Consider the following 14,918-nt stretch of genomic DNA (forward strand, 5'->3'; position numbering starts at 1 on the left):
CCTCCACTCCTCGCCTCTCCTTCTCGCCTCACCGCCGCCGCTCGGCCCGCCATGGAGGCCCTGCTGGCGCGCGACCTCAAGGTCTGGCAGCGCGCCTTCCGTGCCGAGGTGTGTGCGCGGCACGCGCTGTGCTGCACGGGCCCTGGCTGACATCGTGTCTCGCAGCACGGGCGCGAGCCGTCCAAGAAGGACATGGCGCAGCACCCCGAGATCGCAGACACGTACAACACCTGGTCCGCCATCCGCGCCGCCACCTCCAAGCCTGCAGCGCGCGCGTCGGCTAGCAGCACCAGCGGCAGCAAGGCCCAGCGCACGGCCCGCGCCAGCAGCAGCCGCAGCGCGGGCGAGAGCAGCCGCTCGGCGGCGTCGTCGAGCGCTCTGCCGCCGGTGACGCCGACGAAGAAGCGGCGGCCAGCAGCAGCGACGCCGCGCACGCCGGCACCGCCGGAGACACCGAAGGGCGTGGCTGCAGCATCGGCGCGCTCGCCCTTCCGCACGCCCTCGCGGCCACGCTCCGCCGCGCGGCCAGCTGCCGGCGAGACGAGCGCTGCTGCCGCGTCGACAGCGACACCAGGACGCAATCCCTTCGCGACGCCCTCGCGCAACCCCTGGGCCACGCCCTCGCGTGCCGTGCCGCCACGCACGCCGGGGTCCGCCGAGAGCGTGCGTTCTGTGGTCAACTACCCCGACCTGAGGCCGAGCCGCTCGCCCACCACGCCCGGCGGCGGCAGCGGCGGCTACGAGGCGGTGCGCTCGCCCGCGGCGCTGCGCAGTCTGCTCGCCTCGCGCTCGCCCGGCGGCGGCAGCAGCTCGCGGCGGCGCGTCGAGATGGCTCGCACCGAGGCGGCGCTGCGTGTGGCATATACGCCGCGCACGAAGGCGCGCAAGCGCCTGCGCGGTGACGAGGTGCCGCCAACACCAGCACGCGCTCCTAAGCGTGGGCGCGGCTCGGAGACGCTCGGCGTACCTTCAGGTCCTCTGGTGAACGAGGCTGGCGGCAGCTGGGCGCGTACGGCCAGCGGCAGCCAGAGCCTCAGCCAGCAGCCTGCGTCGCCGCAGGACGAAGAGATGTTCGGCCCGTCGCCCGTCAAGCGCGGCCCGAAGGCATACGTGCCGCTGCTGCCTTCGCGACCGTCGGCGGCAGTCGCGATGGAAGAGGATAGCGACAGCGAAGATGACGACGATGAGAGCGGCGATCTGGTCGCGGGCCCGTTGAGCAGCACATTGCGCTCCGAGGCTCGTGCTCCAGGCGAGGCAGGTGCTGCGCCGCTGCAGGACGAGCGGCTTGCCACGCCGCCACGCCGCGAGCGCATCAAGCCTAGGGCCGAGCGGCAGCGTGTCGAGCTCGACGATGATGACGATGAAGAGGCAGAGGTGCAGGAGCTCATCATCCGCCCATACCAGCGCTACGGCGCCGTGCGAGCCGGCCTGCAAGGCGAGGCCTCCGACGACTCAAGCTCCGACTCAGATGGCGGCGCGGCTTTCTCGCATCTCCGCGCAGGTGAGCGGCGACGGCGACGGCACGGCCTTGCCACCGCCACGCCTCCGCCGCCCGACTCTCCAGCGGACATCTCGACGCAGCAGAACAGCGACGCGCCCGGGCTGGAACGTCTCACGCTGGCGTCGCCGCAGACGAAGCATGCACGGGCATACGTGCGCGCACGCGAGGCCGAGGCGCTGGAGCATCTGCTGGGCGGCGGCGCCGAAACGCTGGAGCTCGAGGCGGAGCAGGCGCCCGTCGAGCCCGAGGGCGGCAGCAAGAAGGCCAAGAGCTGGGGCGAGGCAAAGGCGCGCGAGCAGGTCAGCAAGGGCAAGGGTCGCAAGAAGCGCTACGACGCCTCGCCGCCGCCCGAGCGCAGCGCAGCGCAACAGCGTGCCGCCCTTGAGGCGCAGGCCGCCGCTGATGCGCCGACGAAGCTGAGCCGCGCGGGCCGCGCTGGTGTCGGCGATGCGGAGCAGACGGTGCGCCGCAAGCGCGTCGTCTATGCCCAGCGCGTCGAGCTCGACTCGGACGAGGAAGACGAGGAGTCGCGGCTGCAGGCGCCGGACGAGGATGGCGAAGATGAGGACTGGGCCAGCGAAGTGAGCTCCACAGAGTTCGGCCTGGGCGATGGAGAGATGGAGGAGACGGACATCATCTGAGCCGGCGGTCGTCCGCGCTACGGCGGCCGCGGCTCGTGTATCTTTATAGTCGGCAGATCTGCGTCACCCCCAACAACATACCCCCGGCTCCCGGCGGCCAATCTATGCATTAGCCAGCGTGTGCGGAAGCTCATCTACTTTTGCGTAGGTGCCGAGCCTGCCTCTGCCGCGCCCTCGGCCTCGTCCTTGCTGGCAGCCCACGCTGCCCGCTCCTCCTCCCGTTGCTTCTCCTCCTCCTGCAGCAGCGCCTTGTCCTTGAACGCATCGGCGCGCGGGAAGCGCTCATGTGCGGCCTTGACGAACTCGGCTCGAGCGGCATCGTCGGCACCAAACGACGGGAGCAGGCCGAGCGCCTCGACGAGCGTCGGCAGCTCGAGCTGCGTCTCGGCCCGCGGCAGCTGCTGCAGCATGGCCAGTGCGTCGGCACGCCCGGCATCGCCGCGCAACGCCAGCAGGGCGCGAGCTCCGCCCAGAAGGTGGGCGCCCGAGGCGGGGTGCGCCTGCACGTAGGTGGAGGAGAGCGCCTCCAGGCTCTGCTCCTGCGGCAGCAGCTGCGCCTTGGCAGTCTCGATGCCCGCGCGCACCGGTGCCGGCGCCGCTGCCAGGTCCGGCAGCGACGAGAGGAGCAACACCGTTTGCCGGTGGACCTCGGGATGCTGTGGCTCGAGGCGCTGCGCATGCGTGAGCGCCCGCGCAGCCAGCAGCCAGTTGCGTTGCCGCGAGGCCACCTCGAAGGTCGCCAGCCATGTCTCAACGCGCGTGGCGGCGCGCTCCTGCAGCACGGCCAGCAGCGAAGTGGCAGCGACAAGAGGCTTGTTCAGCGCTGCCAGACGCTTGCTGCCTGTCGGGTCCTCGTCCTTGGGCGGGCCCGGCAACTCGTCGTCGTCGGCCTTCTTCGCCTCGACCTTGGCTGTGGCGGACATTCGATGTGAGCGGACGCAGGGCAAGGTAGTCAGCACCGCATGCAGCACTCACGCTTGGCGGCGTTCTTCTTCGCATCCTCCGCCGCACGCAGCTCGGCGCGCTTGGCCTTCTTGGCCTCCTTGCGCTGCTCGTCGGTGAGCTCGCCGTTCGTGCCGTTCGAGCCGCCCTTGGCAAGCGCCGGCTCGTCGTGCAGGCGCGTGTAGAGCTGTGCAGCAGTGTCAGCGCTGCATCAGCGGGCGAGTCACGGTAACGCCTCACCTTGATCGTGGTGAGCGCGGCGCGGAAGTACGCCGGGTGGGATCGCAGCTGGTCCTCCCACCGCACCATCGACGCGTACGAGCGCAGCGTGAACTTGCGCATGCAGTACGAGTGGAAGTCAAGCTGGTCGTCGTAGATCTCGTCGAAGGTCTGCAGGCGAATTGTCAGCGCTACGACATGGTGGCCTCATCACAGGCGACACGCACGCGATCGATCTGGTCTAACCGCTTCAGCGCCATGGCGAAGTTGCCCGTCCGGATCCACGCGTCGGCCTCCTCGGCGAGGTACCAGAAGGCCTGCATCTCGAGCAGGTCCGCGACCGGGTCAGGCGCATCGGCCTTGGTGAAGAGGCCGACGATCTTGCTGGCCTCGGCGGTCCGGCCGATGCGCAGCTGGTACTTGGCCGCCTTGCAGTTCAGGAAGCGGTCCTGGCCGTCGAGCGTCCGAGCATCCTCCATGGCATGCGCCGCGGCGTGCAGGTCGCCGGCGCGCTTGAGGATGCGCGCACGCATCATATGCAGCTCGGGCATCGTGGGCGAGTGGGCAATGGCAGAGGAGATGAGCACGAGGGCGCGGTCCGTGTTGCCGAGCTTGGAGTAGTGCTGTGCAAGGAAGTACAGCGACCAGAGATAGGAGCTCGGCTCTTCTTGGTCCGCTGCGAGGCGCATCGTTTGAGCGGGGCTCGCTATCGCCGAGCCAACTGACTCACCTGCGCTCTCGCTCGGCGCCCACTCTTCTCTGAAGCCCTCCACAATCTCCTCTACCACTCTCCGCTTCTCATCATCCTTGTACAGCCCGTACACGTCCGCAAAGATCGAAGGCACGCCCTTCTGCAGCGCGCTCTGGATGTACGTCGCGACGCGGCTGCGGAACTCGTCGCCCTGCAGATACACGAGCGCCACGCGCCGGGCAGCCGCCGACTTGGGCAGCAGCTCGGAGAGCTCTGTGAGCGCCTTGGCGGCGGCAGCAGCCTCCTCTGGCGTCGCGGATACTGTTGAGCCCCGATCAGCACAGTTGCGACATGTCCAGCAGGCGCGCTGCATCGGTTCGTGATCGAGAGCACTCACCAGCCTTGACGCCCTTGGCGCTGAGCCAGCCCTCCACCACGCTGCGGTCCTCTCCGTTGCGCTTCAGTAGCGTCTCGTACGTCATCTCCGCCTTCTCCGACGCGCCAGTCGCCAGGTAGGCGCGCGCCCGCAGCAGCGCCACGCCCTGCGGGTCCATCGTCTGCGCCTCGCGCGCCGAGAAGAACTCGAGCATGTCGGCGTAGCGCGCCGCCTCAAAGAGGATGGAGGCGTGGTAGAGAAGCACCTCGGAGTGCTCGTACGAGCGGGCAGGGACGTCCTGTCAGGCTTACAGTCAGTATGTGCAAGGCGGCGCGATGCCAGACGAGCGTCGCAGGCAGCGCTACAGAGGCTAGCTTCGCACAGAGCCAGCTTGGAGTAATGCGCCACAGCCTACTGCTCGTGCCTTCACTTCTCCACGCGCGACTCACCCGCAATGTCTCCTCGTAGCGCTCGAGCACGCGCACAGCCTGCTCCAGGCTGCCGGCCAGGTGGTGCGCCGTGGCGAGGGCAACCCAGTTCATGCGCAGGTGCGGCTGCACCTTGAGCAGGTTCAGGCGGCTCTCCACAAAGGCCGGGTAGTTGCGCAGCTGCATGTGCAGGTAGCTGATCTCGCGCATGAGATTGACGTTGGAGCCCTGCGTGCTCGAGCATCAGCTACTGCTCTGGCCACAAGCCGCCAGCCACTCGCACTCACACCCTCGATGCGCAGCGCCATGCTGTAGCACTTGACCGCCTCATTCCAGTTCTTGTCCATGCGCTGTAGGATGCCGAGTGCGTGCCAGGCGAGGAAGCTGCCAATGTCGTGGCGCACGCCCTTGCGTGCCAGCTCGAGGCCCTCGGCGCGCTGCTCCATCGTCGCGAGGATGAGGCCCTTCATGCAGAGCGTCTCGCCCGCCTCGGGAAACTTCTTGAGGATGGCATCGGCCGTCTTGAGGCCGAGCTTGTACTTCTTCGTCTCGTACTGCAGGGCGCAGCTGTCAGTGCGTGCGCTTGAGGGCCGGGTGCGCGCGGTGCTGCCTCACTTCCTGGATGAGCCGCTTGAAGAGCGCCCGCTCCTTGGCGGGGCTATGAAGTGGAAGCGCCAGGTCAGCAATCGCAGCGCCGTGCTGCACAGCGCCGATAGGCGACGCACAGCTCCTTCTTGGGCGGCATGCTGGCTGCGGCGGGTGGGTGGTGGAGGAGCGGAGGTGCGCACGGCCGGCGCGAAGATCAGCGGCTCGTGGCCCCGATGCCGGCGCGCGCTGCAGTCACGTGCCCTCATCTGGCCACGCTCGCCCCTCAATCTTGCTCTACAGCGACAAAGCGGCGCCGAAGCGCACCCTCGGTTGCTCTCATTATTCGTCTACCTGCCAGATGGCAGCGTCCGGCTTCCGTCGCGTCTAGCGGCGGGCCGCTGGGAGGAAAGAAGGCGAGGAAGGCACGCAACGGCCGTGGCGCGCGGCTCCTGAGGTCCGTTGCATCCGCGTGCCGCCGGCCGTTGAGCGCCTCTGCTGGGGACAACGCGGCCTCGTCCTCATCTCATCACTGCAGGGACAGGCTATCTCGGCAGCAAGCCCGATGGAGGGCGGTGCTTGACGCTGTACTGTGCAGCCAGCGGCAGGCAGGTGCCGGCATCGCCGTCGCTGCCGATGCTCTGTGTTGAGGCAAGAGGCCCAGCTTGAGCAGCGCGCTCCATGGCCTGGCGTGTATAAAGGCGGGCCATGGTGCAGCATGAGGCGCTGCTCAGCCACAAGCCGCCGCCATGTTCGCCCCTCTCGACTTCTCGCCGATCGTGCTCTCGCCCAACTTCCAGCAGTCGCCGTCGACGTCGCCGACGCCGTCGCCGACGCTGGCACGGCCTCCGCTGCCGGCACGCCGGAGCGACTCGGCCTCGACGCATTCGCGCTCGCCCACGCTGCACTCGTCGCCCGACGTCGACCGCCGGCAGAGTGTCTCGTCGAAGAAATCGAGCGGCACTTGGTCCAAGCCCGTCGTCTCGACGCTCAGCATCGGCGATGCGCCGCAGCATCCCATCGGGCTCGGGCTGGGCCATGCGCCGACGCATGTGCGCATCGGCGACGCCCGCGTCTGGAGCGCCGACACCACGGCCGCGGGCGAGCAGTCATTCCACACCGCACGCGAAGCAGCGGCTAAGCGGCGTCTGACGCCAGAGGAGCGACAGGCCCTCTTCAGCCAGGAGCTCATCTCGTCCAGGGCGAAGAATGCGCAGGCAGACGAGAAGGACATAGAGGAGGACGGCGCGTCGGAAGGGCCCGCAGCGCACGAGATGGAGAAGATGGGCGCCTTCAAAGCCTGGGCCAACTTGGTCGCCTACACGTGAGAGGCCGCCAGCTCTCGTCCTCTCTCGACACCTGGCTGATCACATCTGTCAGCGTTGCCGTTGTCGTGACTGGCGCGCCATCGGTCAGTGAACGGGACTGGGCACTGGTGACTGCGCCGCGTTGCTGATGTCCGTTCTCAGGTGATGGCTTCGCTCGGTATTGTACCAGTCGTCTTGATGTCGCTGCTGTTCTGCAGCATTGCATACTGGAGCGGCATGCAGTACTTTCAGTGAGGACGCACCAGAGCCTCTGAGCCGGGTTGGCGCTGACGGCCTTCGCACAGCCTGCGGATGAAGTACCCCGGCATCTGCAACCTCGAAGATGCCGGCTACTTGCTGTACGGCCCAGTCGGCAGAGAGCTCTTTGGCTGTAAGCGGACGCCACTAGCCTCGTCAAGCCGAGCTGACAGCATCTGCTCGACAGTGTCGCAGCTGCTGTTCAGGTGAGCGGCCCAGCATGCATCACTGCGACTATGTGCTGACTGTGCCTGCAGCATCTTCCTGCAAGGCTCGCACGTCATCCTCGGCTCCAAGGCTCTCGCCACGCTGGGCTGGCACGACGACTGCTTCCTGGCGCTTGGCGCCGTCTTTGCCATCATGAGCTGGATCTGCAACATCCCCCGCGACTATGCCAAGCTCGGCGGCCTGGCTGGCGTGGCGTTCCTGAGCATCTGCAGCGCGATTGTCTTCAGTGAGCGGCGCAGGACTCACTGCAGATGTACGATGCTGACCCGCCCATAGCAATGATCGTCAGTGGCATTGAGGGTCCGCAGGTGCCGGCCGGTGCCATCATCATGAAGAACATCAGGGCCTTTGGACCTTCTCGTGCGTGCTGCCTCTGCAGGTCGGCGTAGCACTCAGAGCTGACGCACTGCCGCTGTCAGAGCCCGAAGGCATCACAGCCACTGCAGCGCTTCTACAGGTCACCAACCTCTTTCTCTCGTTCGGCTCGCACACGGCATTCCTGCCCGTGCTCTTTGAGATGAAGAAGTGAGCGCTAGCTGTTCCATGAGGCCCGTTCCAGATGCCTGACTGGCCTTGCGTGTTCCAGCCCGGCCCAGTTCCCGAAGGTCCTGCGCGGGCTCATCGCCGTCAACTTCCTCATCTACGTCGCCACGGGCGTCGTCATCTACGCCACGCTTGGCCGCTACGTTGTCACGCCGGCATTCGACTCGCTGCCCGCCAGATTCGCGCAGATCGCCTACGGCATTGCTTTGCCGACGATCATCATCGCCGGCTGCGAGTCGGGCCAGATCGCTGCCAAGCAGGTGCGTTGCTAGCATGCTCTCCGCATTCGAGGCACTCACTGACGGCCGCCTTGCAGGTCTTCGTGCGCATCTTCCGCAGCCGTCCGCACCATATGACGACGAACAGTGAGGCGATACGCTGCACGTACTGCGACTCGCACTGACACTCCTGCAGCTCTCCTCGGCTGGGGCACCTGGCTTAGCATCAACGCCGTCACATGGGGGTGAGAAGGCAGTCTTGATGCTCAATCGAGCCCGTGCTGACGCAGCTTCGCCAGTCTCGCATGGCTTCTCGCCTCCCGTGAGCCGCTCTGCCGCTTTCTTGCTCGCTGCTGCGCTCACCTCTGGCCTGCAGTCATCCCCTTCTTCCCGCAGTTCCTCGGCCTCGAGGCGTCCCTGCTCTGGGTCATGTTTATCGCATACGGCGCGCTGTGAGTGCCGCCGCACCCGCCTTGTCTCTGCTTGCTGACCGAGACGTGCACAGCTTCTTCGCGCACCTTAATCCCGCTGCGCTGCTCAACTGGCGCGCCTACTGGCACCACATCGCCGCTGCTGTCGTCACGGTCCTCGTTTGCGCGTTCATCTGCGTCGCCGGCACGTACGCCAGCGCCCGCTCCATCGCAGGTGAGCTAGGTGGCCATCACCTTGTAGATACCTCGCTGAACCTGGCGCTCGCAGATCTGTACCGGCTGGGCGAGGTTGCTGGAGTCTTCTCGTGCGCACGAGCAGCTGGCGCTGCTTGATGCCTGCCCTAGCCGCCCGCTATCACGACTCTTACGCCTTGTCACGCTGACGAATCTAATGCTTGATACCTCTTTTGCACTTTCACCCCACCATCGAGCGTTTCCGGCCTCTCAGCCGCACTGTCGAGTCGAGACCTTATGAGCTGCAGGCCTCAGACGAGGGCACGCACTACTAACCTTCGCTCAGTTTCCGCTCCACCTCCTTCCAGAATGCCGCCCTGCCCTTCTGCTTCTTGCTCGCCACTTCTGCGTAGCTCTTGAGCACCTCGGCAAAGAGGTGCTCCGACGCCGGATGTGTCGAGGCAAAGGCGCGCTCCAGCACGTAGAGGTCGACGGCCTTGTCCTCGGCCACTGTGCTCGCAGATGTGAGGCCAAAGTCGATGAGCACCTACAAGCAGGCCGTCAGCCCACGTCGGTCAGATATCAGACACCTGCGTGCTCACTACCTCGTCGAAGCCATCGGAACATCGATGCATCATGTTGCTGGTCGTCAGGTCGCCGTGGATCACGTCTGCTGCATGCATCGTCGCCAGCTGTTGCCCGACCAACCGCATCAAGCCCACTGCGTTGCGTCCCGGTGCGAGTAAGCCGCAGATCAGACAAATCTCATGCACACCTCGGTGCAGAGCTGCGGGCGCGTGGACAGGTCCAGCGCCTGTGCGCCGGCAGTGTGGCACCTCGCTCCTCGCATGCGACTCACCTTGCTGCTCATCACTCATCTCGGGCGCCTCCAGACCCGTCTCCTCACCCTCCTCCGCCTCCTCCCACATCTCCTCGCCCTCTGCGCCGCCGCCAAGGCATTGTCTGATGCTCTTGCCGTCGACCCAGGCCATGCCCAGCACGCCTTCGCGCTCGTCGACGAAGCGCAAGCCGGGCACATTGACGCCCTCGCGCGCACAGCGCACCAGCGTGCGCGCCTCGAGCGTGGTGCGCTGCGCTGTCAGCTGCGTGGACAGCGAGCTGTGCCGGTACGTCTTGGGGAAGCGGTGCTTGAGCACGAGCGGCGCCGGCGCCGCCGGTGCGGGCGCAGAGCTCGGGAAGACGCTGGCCGCCGCAGGCCGGTAGAGGTAGACGCGCGCCTCGGCGCCCTGCGAGATGAGCTCGCAGGCGGGCGACGCCAGCAGCGCCAGCGTAGGCGACGGCGCCGACGTGGACGCTGTGGACGACGACGATGCAGCAGTCATGGCGCGGGTCGAGAGGGTGCAGAGGCAAGAAGGTGCGAGCTGCCGCAGCGGCGCGTTGTGGAGCGCCGAGCTGAGGAGCGTGGGAACAGCGCGGGACCCAGCCTCCCCGCTGCCATGTCTCCCTCTTGGCGCGCTCACACGGCGGCGGGTAGTAGATGGTGACACAGTGAGCCGGATGATGGCGTAGCGGTACAGATGATGAGGGGTCGCAGCGGCGTGTGGGACGGGAAAGGGCCGGGCCGGGGGCGAGCGCGGCGCGAGCGCGGCTCAGCCCTGCAGCGTGCCCTGGTTGCGTTCGGCTGAGGGGCGGAGCGACATGCGTGAGTGCTGCGCGTCGACTCGCTTCTGACGCCACTCACGGTCGGCAAGCTTGTGGACGCGCACGGCATTGCCAAGCGTGAGGTTGGCCATGCTCTGAGGCTGTTCGGGCGCGCAGTCAGGTCAGCCGATGAGCAGTGGCGTCCACTCGACCAGGACGCACCGTGATGAGGATGTACTGGACGCCCTGCGCCGTCTTGGCGGCGTCGATGATCTGCAGACTTGTCAGTGTGGCACGCAAAGCGGAGGCGTCTGCAGCACCTCACCATCTTTGACGAGATGCGGCGATTGACAGCTGCGAAGCAACAGGTCAGCTCCCAAAGCAAGGCGGATCACGCCCGGTACGAGCGTACCGTCCTGCAGGGTAGCGAGAGTGAGCCGGGATACTGGACAGCAGCAGCCAGAGCACGCACCATGAACACGTCGAACTCGTCGAGGCTAGAGGCAATGCTGTCAGCCCGCAGACGCTGTCAGTTGTCTGGAGCCACTCACCAGCGGATGGGGCAGCCGATGGCCTCCCAGAGGGCCAGCAGCAGGCAGATGGTCGAGAAGGACTTCTCGCCGCCCGAGAGCGACTTGGGGTCCTTGTCGCGCTGCTGCTTCGCCGAGTCCTCCGTTTGCACCTGCGGCGGAACGGACGTGAGCACGCTGCGGATCATCGAGCAGGCGCAGAGGTTGCTCACGCGAAGGCGCAGCTTGCCCGCCTCGTGGTTGAAGTCGAGCGAGCCAGTGTAGCCGCGGTTGGACAGATGGTAGGTGAACTGGCCCTTGGCACGCAGCGCGATGTTCTTGCGGAAGTAGTGCCACTTGGACAGACGCGTGTTGAGCGCCGCGTCCAGGTGCTGCGTGTGCTCGGGTCAGCAGGTCGCTCGTACACAGAAGAGACGCCGCTCGCACCTTGATGGCCGAGGCGAAGCCTGCAAGCTCAGTCTTGGCGTTCATGAAGGCCTTGCTCGAAGCCGTGACCTCGGCCACGATGTCCTCGACGCTCTGACCCTCACTGCGATGTCTCGTCAGCTGACGCGGGATGCAGACTGCGCCGCAAGAACTCACAGACGCTCAGCTTCTGCGAGCTGCTTCTCGATAGCGATGATTTGCTGCGTGCGGAGCAGTTAGCGCACATGCGGCGCTGCGCATTCCAAAGGAAACTCACGCGGCTGTACCACTCGGGCTGGTGGCTAATGTCATCGGGGCGCTCCGCCTCGAAGGCCTCGGCCGAGGTGGTGAACTCGTCGAGCTTCTCCTGCACTTCGGTGGACTGCTCCTGCAGCTTGGCAATCTTCTTCTTCTGCTCGGCGATCTCCGTCTTCCAGTGCGTGTTGTGTGTCTGGGCGGTAAGGCGCCTCTTGATAGCCTCGAGCATCGGCGCCTTGCCTGCCTCGAGCGTGTCCCTGTACTCGCGACTCTGTGCCTTGAGCGCGTCCAGCTTCTCGGTCAGCGGACGCAGCTCCTCTATGCTCTTCTCCTTCTCGCGCTGCACCTCCTCGAACTGGCGCTTGATCGTCTCCATCTGGTCGTTGGCCTCCTAGAGGCAAGCACATGAGGATTAGCACCGCAGTCCGGGCGTCAGCGAGGCGCGAGACGGACCTGCTTGGCCTCCTCGAGCGCAGCCACGTTCATCGGCTCGTCCTCGCGCATGTCTTCGGCCAGCCGGGCCTCGTCGTCGACACGCGCGTTGATCTGCTTCTTGATCTGAGGCAGCTCACGCTGGGTGGGTACGGGTGTCAGCGGCGACCTGCAACGAGAAGCACGGCTGCGCTTACCTTGATCTTCTGCGCCGCATCCTGCAGGGCGCGGCGCTCCTCGCCGATGCTGCGCAGAGCGGCATCGGCAGCCTGAAGCTCCTCGCCGGCCTGGCGCTGCTCCTCCTGCGCCTGCGCCAGCTGGGCGGTCACGTCCGACGACAGACGCGGCGGGCCCTTGTGGGGGTTGAGCGTCTGTGTGGCCGAGCCCTGGTCGCTGCGAGACGTGATGGGTCAGCGGAGTTGACACACAGCCAGCCGCTTCAACTCACCCGCCGGAAATGCGATACATGTCCTTCGAGAAGGCGAACTGCACGTTGGGACGACGTGCGCGCATCAGAGTGTCGCCGTCGACACGGCGCGGCACCAGGGCAGCACGCTCGATGTGCACGGCGTTGACGAGCTGGCGCATGACAAAGTCGTTGTCGATGTCGAGCACGCGCAGGATCGTGGCAATGTCCTCCGGCGGCTCGCCGTGCGAGAAGTCAAACGGCTCGTCGCTGCCCGTGAGGATCGAGACGAAGGGGTTGTTTGTGCGGCGCTTGTGGTTCTCCAGCAGCCGACGGTCGTGGTGGTTCGTCACGCAGAAGGCGTTCAGCGTGTTGCCGATGACGCTCTCGAGCACGGGTGCCCACTCCATGTCCTTGAGCTTGAGGTGTACGCCAATCGGACCGACCGGCTTCTGGCGCCAGCCCTTCTCGCGCTCGATGGACTGCATCAGCTGCGGGATGTTGGGGCCGTAGGCGGCAAGGCGATTGCCTCGCGCCGAGCGCAGACGATCCTGCAGCGTCTGCGCCTCTGCTACGCGCGTTCGCAAGCGGTCGCGGCCCGCTGCGGTCTCGCGCTCGCGGGCCGTGACACCGGCAAGATCACGCTCGATCTTGTACAGCTCCTCGCCCAATTCCACTTGCTTGCGCTCCAGCGCTTTGCGGTCCGCGATCGCCTGCTGCTGCTGCGCCTCGAGCGCCTGTCGTTTGGCGCGGTTGCCGTCCGACATGCGCGTCGCCTCGTCGTCGATGCGAGTCTGCAGGTCCTCCACGGTGCTGCGCTGCCGTGTGAACTGGCTGCTCAGCTGCCCCTCGTGCGCCTGTGGTCTCGTCAGTCAGCAGAGCATCGACGTCCGCACAGCACATGCACACGCACCATGATGTCGCGCTGCTTGTCCTTCGCCTTCTTGCTCTGCTCCTTGAGCGCGTCCATCTCGTCCTTGAGGCCCGTGTCGCGTGCGCGCGCCTCATTGATGCGCACATCGAGGGCGCTCAGGATCTCGTTCTCCTTCGCCTCATTGGCCTGGATCCGGTGCTGTCAGCAGGGCTCCTCGTGCGTCGACACACCGAAAGCGCACCTCTGCCTCTGCAAGCTTGCTCTCCTGCTTCTTGAGCTTGTCCTCCGCCTTGACGATGGTGCTCACGACGGCCTCGAGCTCGTCCTCCTTGGCGGCCACCTGCGCCCACACATAGGTGCTCCTGTACGTCTCGAGCTTCTCGGCCTGCTCGCGGCGCTTCTGGATCGTGTCGTAGCGCGCCGTGGCCTCGCGCGCGCGCGTCTCGAGGTCCGGCAGCACCTGCTTCTTGCGCTCGACGACGGACCTGATCTTTGCGATGTTCGTCTTGACCACCTCGTACTCGTTGGCCAGCTGCGTCAGCTGCGTGCCGCGCAGGAAGAACTGGCGGGGCGGGTCAGCATTGGTGGGCATAGCGACGTGCGGCCGTACGTTTGCTCACTTGGTACTTCTCGGCTGCGTGCGAGGCGCTGAGGAACTGGCGCGCGTTGTCCTGGCTCAGCACGTTCATCGGATTGTCGACCTGGATGTTCGAGTGGTCGCAGATGGCGTTGAGCTCGTCGCGCTTGGTGCTCACGACGCGGCCCGTGTCGCTCTTGATCTTCCAGCCGCCGCCGCCGTCGGCGTTGATGCGGCGCTCGATGGTGATCGACTTGCCGTACAGCTCCGGCTTGAACGCCTCGCTGCCGCGGTTCTTGAGCGTAAGCTCGACTAGCGCTCCGCTGTGTGTCCACACCGCGTTAGCATGGCACGCTGGGTCCCAGGCGATGGGATACATACGCCTTGCCCTCCTTGACGAAGCTCTTGAGGCTCTTGCCGCGGTCCGTCGACGTGGCCTTGCCGCCGAGCGCGATTGTGATCGCCGTGAGGATCGCACTCTTGCCGCCTGGGCGCGAGCTGCTCAGCGCAGCGCGGACAACATGAGCGGCGACGACTCACTGCCGTTGTGTCCGATGACGAAGTTGATCTGCGGGCCCAGCCTGATCGTGAGGCGGTTGTGGCACATGAAGTTGGTCACGTCGACCTTCTCGATGACACCCATCTCGGCGACGTTCTGTGCAGCCGAGGCGGATCAGCGGGGGCTCGCCACGAGCCAGGTCGCGAGCAGCAGAACTCACTCCGGGCGTCCTGTGGCTCGCCTGAATCTCCTCCGCAATATCCCGCTCGAGCTCGATGTCGTCCTGGCTCCTCTCCGCCTCCTCCAGCGGCTCGTCTTCGTCGCTGTCTGCGCCCTCGTCTGCGTCGTCCCCGTCGCCCGTCGCCTGACGGCTCGCACGCTGCTTGCCGTTCGCGACGCCGTTGCGGCGCGCGACGGGCTCATCCTCCTCTTCTTCCTCCTCGTACTCGTCCATGCTGACCTCAGAGCCCGACTTCATCTCGTCCTCCTCTGCGCTGCTGCTGGGCGGGCGGCGCGGTGCGATAGTCGAGAAGGCGGACGTTGCGCTGGTGCGTGCGCGCTTCGTCTGCGAGCGCTGCTGTCAGCCTGCGCCCGGCGGCCTCTGCGGCGCACCTGCCGCTGCTGCTCACGGAAGGGCCCGACGAGGGTCCGGCCTCGGACTCGGAGTCCGAGGCCGCGCTTAGCCGCTTGCGCGACATTCGGCGCCGAGGAAGGAGGCGGGAGAGAAGAGAGTGTGAGGGAGAGGTGACGGTGGAGGAAGAAGGAGAGACCGACACGCGGCCAGCGCTGCGTG

The 14,918-nt window shown here is 66.4% G+C and overlaps 5 protein-coding genes across 5 annotated transcripts; 2 read left to right on the forward strand and 3 right to left on the reverse strand.

Moving 5' to 3' along the window:
- The first annotated feature begins 11 nt into the window (after positions 1-11).
- Positions 12-2,584, forward strand: FA09DRAFT_332130 (hypothetical protein). The gene has a single exon (XM_025743326.1). The coding sequence runs from the start codon at positions 193-195 to the stop codon at positions 2,140-2,142; it is 1,950 nt and encodes a 649-aa protein (XP_025595769.1). The 5' UTR covers positions 12-192; the 3' UTR covers positions 2,143-2,584.
- Positions 2,209-5,552, reverse strand: FA09DRAFT_332131 (N-terminal acetyltransferase A, auxiliary subunit). The gene is made up of 10 exons (XM_025743327.1): positions 5,524-5,552; positions 5,414-5,456; positions 5,086-5,352; positions 4,820-5,026; positions 4,392-4,668; positions 4,034-4,315; positions 3,531-3,979; positions 3,325-3,474; positions 3,118-3,271; positions 2,209-3,052 (listed from the first exon to the last, which is right to left on the reverse strand). Exons 1-10 carry the CDS (start codon positions 5,541-5,543, stop codon positions 2,277-2,279), a joined length of 2,625 nt encoding a protein of 874 aa, XP_025595770.1. The 5' UTR covers positions 5,544-5,552; the 3' UTR covers positions 2,209-2,276.
- A 939-nt stretch (positions 5,553-6,491) lies between these two features.
- Positions 6,492-8,701, forward strand: FA09DRAFT_322570 (hypothetical protein; the record flags this gene model as incomplete). The annotated part of the gene is made up of 14 exons (XM_025741057.1): positions 6,492-6,707; positions 6,764-6,794; positions 6,853-6,941; positions 6,996-7,081; positions 7,136-7,154; positions 7,206-7,402; positions 7,453-7,536; positions 7,596-7,701; positions 7,763-7,979; positions 8,036-8,084; positions 8,134-8,182; positions 8,237-8,259; positions 8,314-8,389; positions 8,443-8,701. The coding sequence occupies exons 1-14, from the start codon at positions 6,658-6,660 to the stop codon at positions 8,699-8,701; spliced, it is 1,335 nt and encodes a 444-aa protein (XP_025595771.1). The 5' UTR covers positions 6,492-6,657.
- A 67-nt stretch (positions 8,702-8,768) lies between these two features.
- On the reverse strand, positions 8,769-9,899 carry FA09DRAFT_332132 (hypothetical protein). The gene is made up of 4 exons (XM_025743328.1): positions 9,402-9,899; positions 9,145-9,263; positions 8,879-9,089; positions 8,769-8,821 (listed from the first exon to the last, which is right to left on the reverse strand). The coding sequence occupies exons 1-4, from the start codon at positions 9,883-9,885 to the stop codon at positions 8,784-8,786; spliced, it is 852 nt and encodes a 283-aa protein (XP_025595772.1). The 5' UTR covers positions 9,886-9,899; the 3' UTR covers positions 8,769-8,783.
- A 134-nt stretch (positions 9,900-10,033) lies between these two features.
- On the reverse strand, positions 10,034-14,905 carry FA09DRAFT_332133 (P-loop containing nucleoside triphosphate hydrolase protein). Its single transcript, XM_025743329.1, has 21 exons — positions 14,755-14,905; positions 14,346-14,690; positions 14,167-14,281; positions 14,008-14,113; positions 13,670-13,949; positions 13,291-13,611; positions 13,089-13,235; positions 12,218-13,032; positions 11,967-12,162; positions 11,791-11,910; positions 11,357-11,728; positions 11,257-11,300; positions 11,101-11,203; positions 10,887-11,045; positions 10,696-10,826; positions 10,616-10,641; positions 10,577-10,578; positions 10,470-10,499; positions 10,367-10,417; positions 10,245-10,305; positions 10,034-10,184 (listed from the first exon to the last, which is right to left on the reverse strand). Exons 1-21 carry the CDS (start codon positions 14,821-14,823, stop codon positions 10,153-10,155), a joined length of 3,525 nt encoding a protein of 1,174 aa, XP_025595773.1. The 5' UTR covers positions 14,824-14,905; the 3' UTR covers positions 10,034-10,152.
- Between the last annotated feature and the right edge of the window lie 13 nt (positions 14,906-14,918).

The sequence above is a fragment of the Tilletiopsis washingtonensis genome (genome assembly GCF_003144115.1).
Source record: "Tilletiopsis washingtonensis strain MCA 4186 unplaced genomic scaffold FA09scaffold_22, whole genome shotgun sequence".
In the NCBI taxonomy this organism is placed as follows: domain Eukaryota; kingdom Fungi; phylum Basidiomycota; class Exobasidiomycetes; order Entylomatales; genus Tilletiopsis; species Tilletiopsis washingtonensis.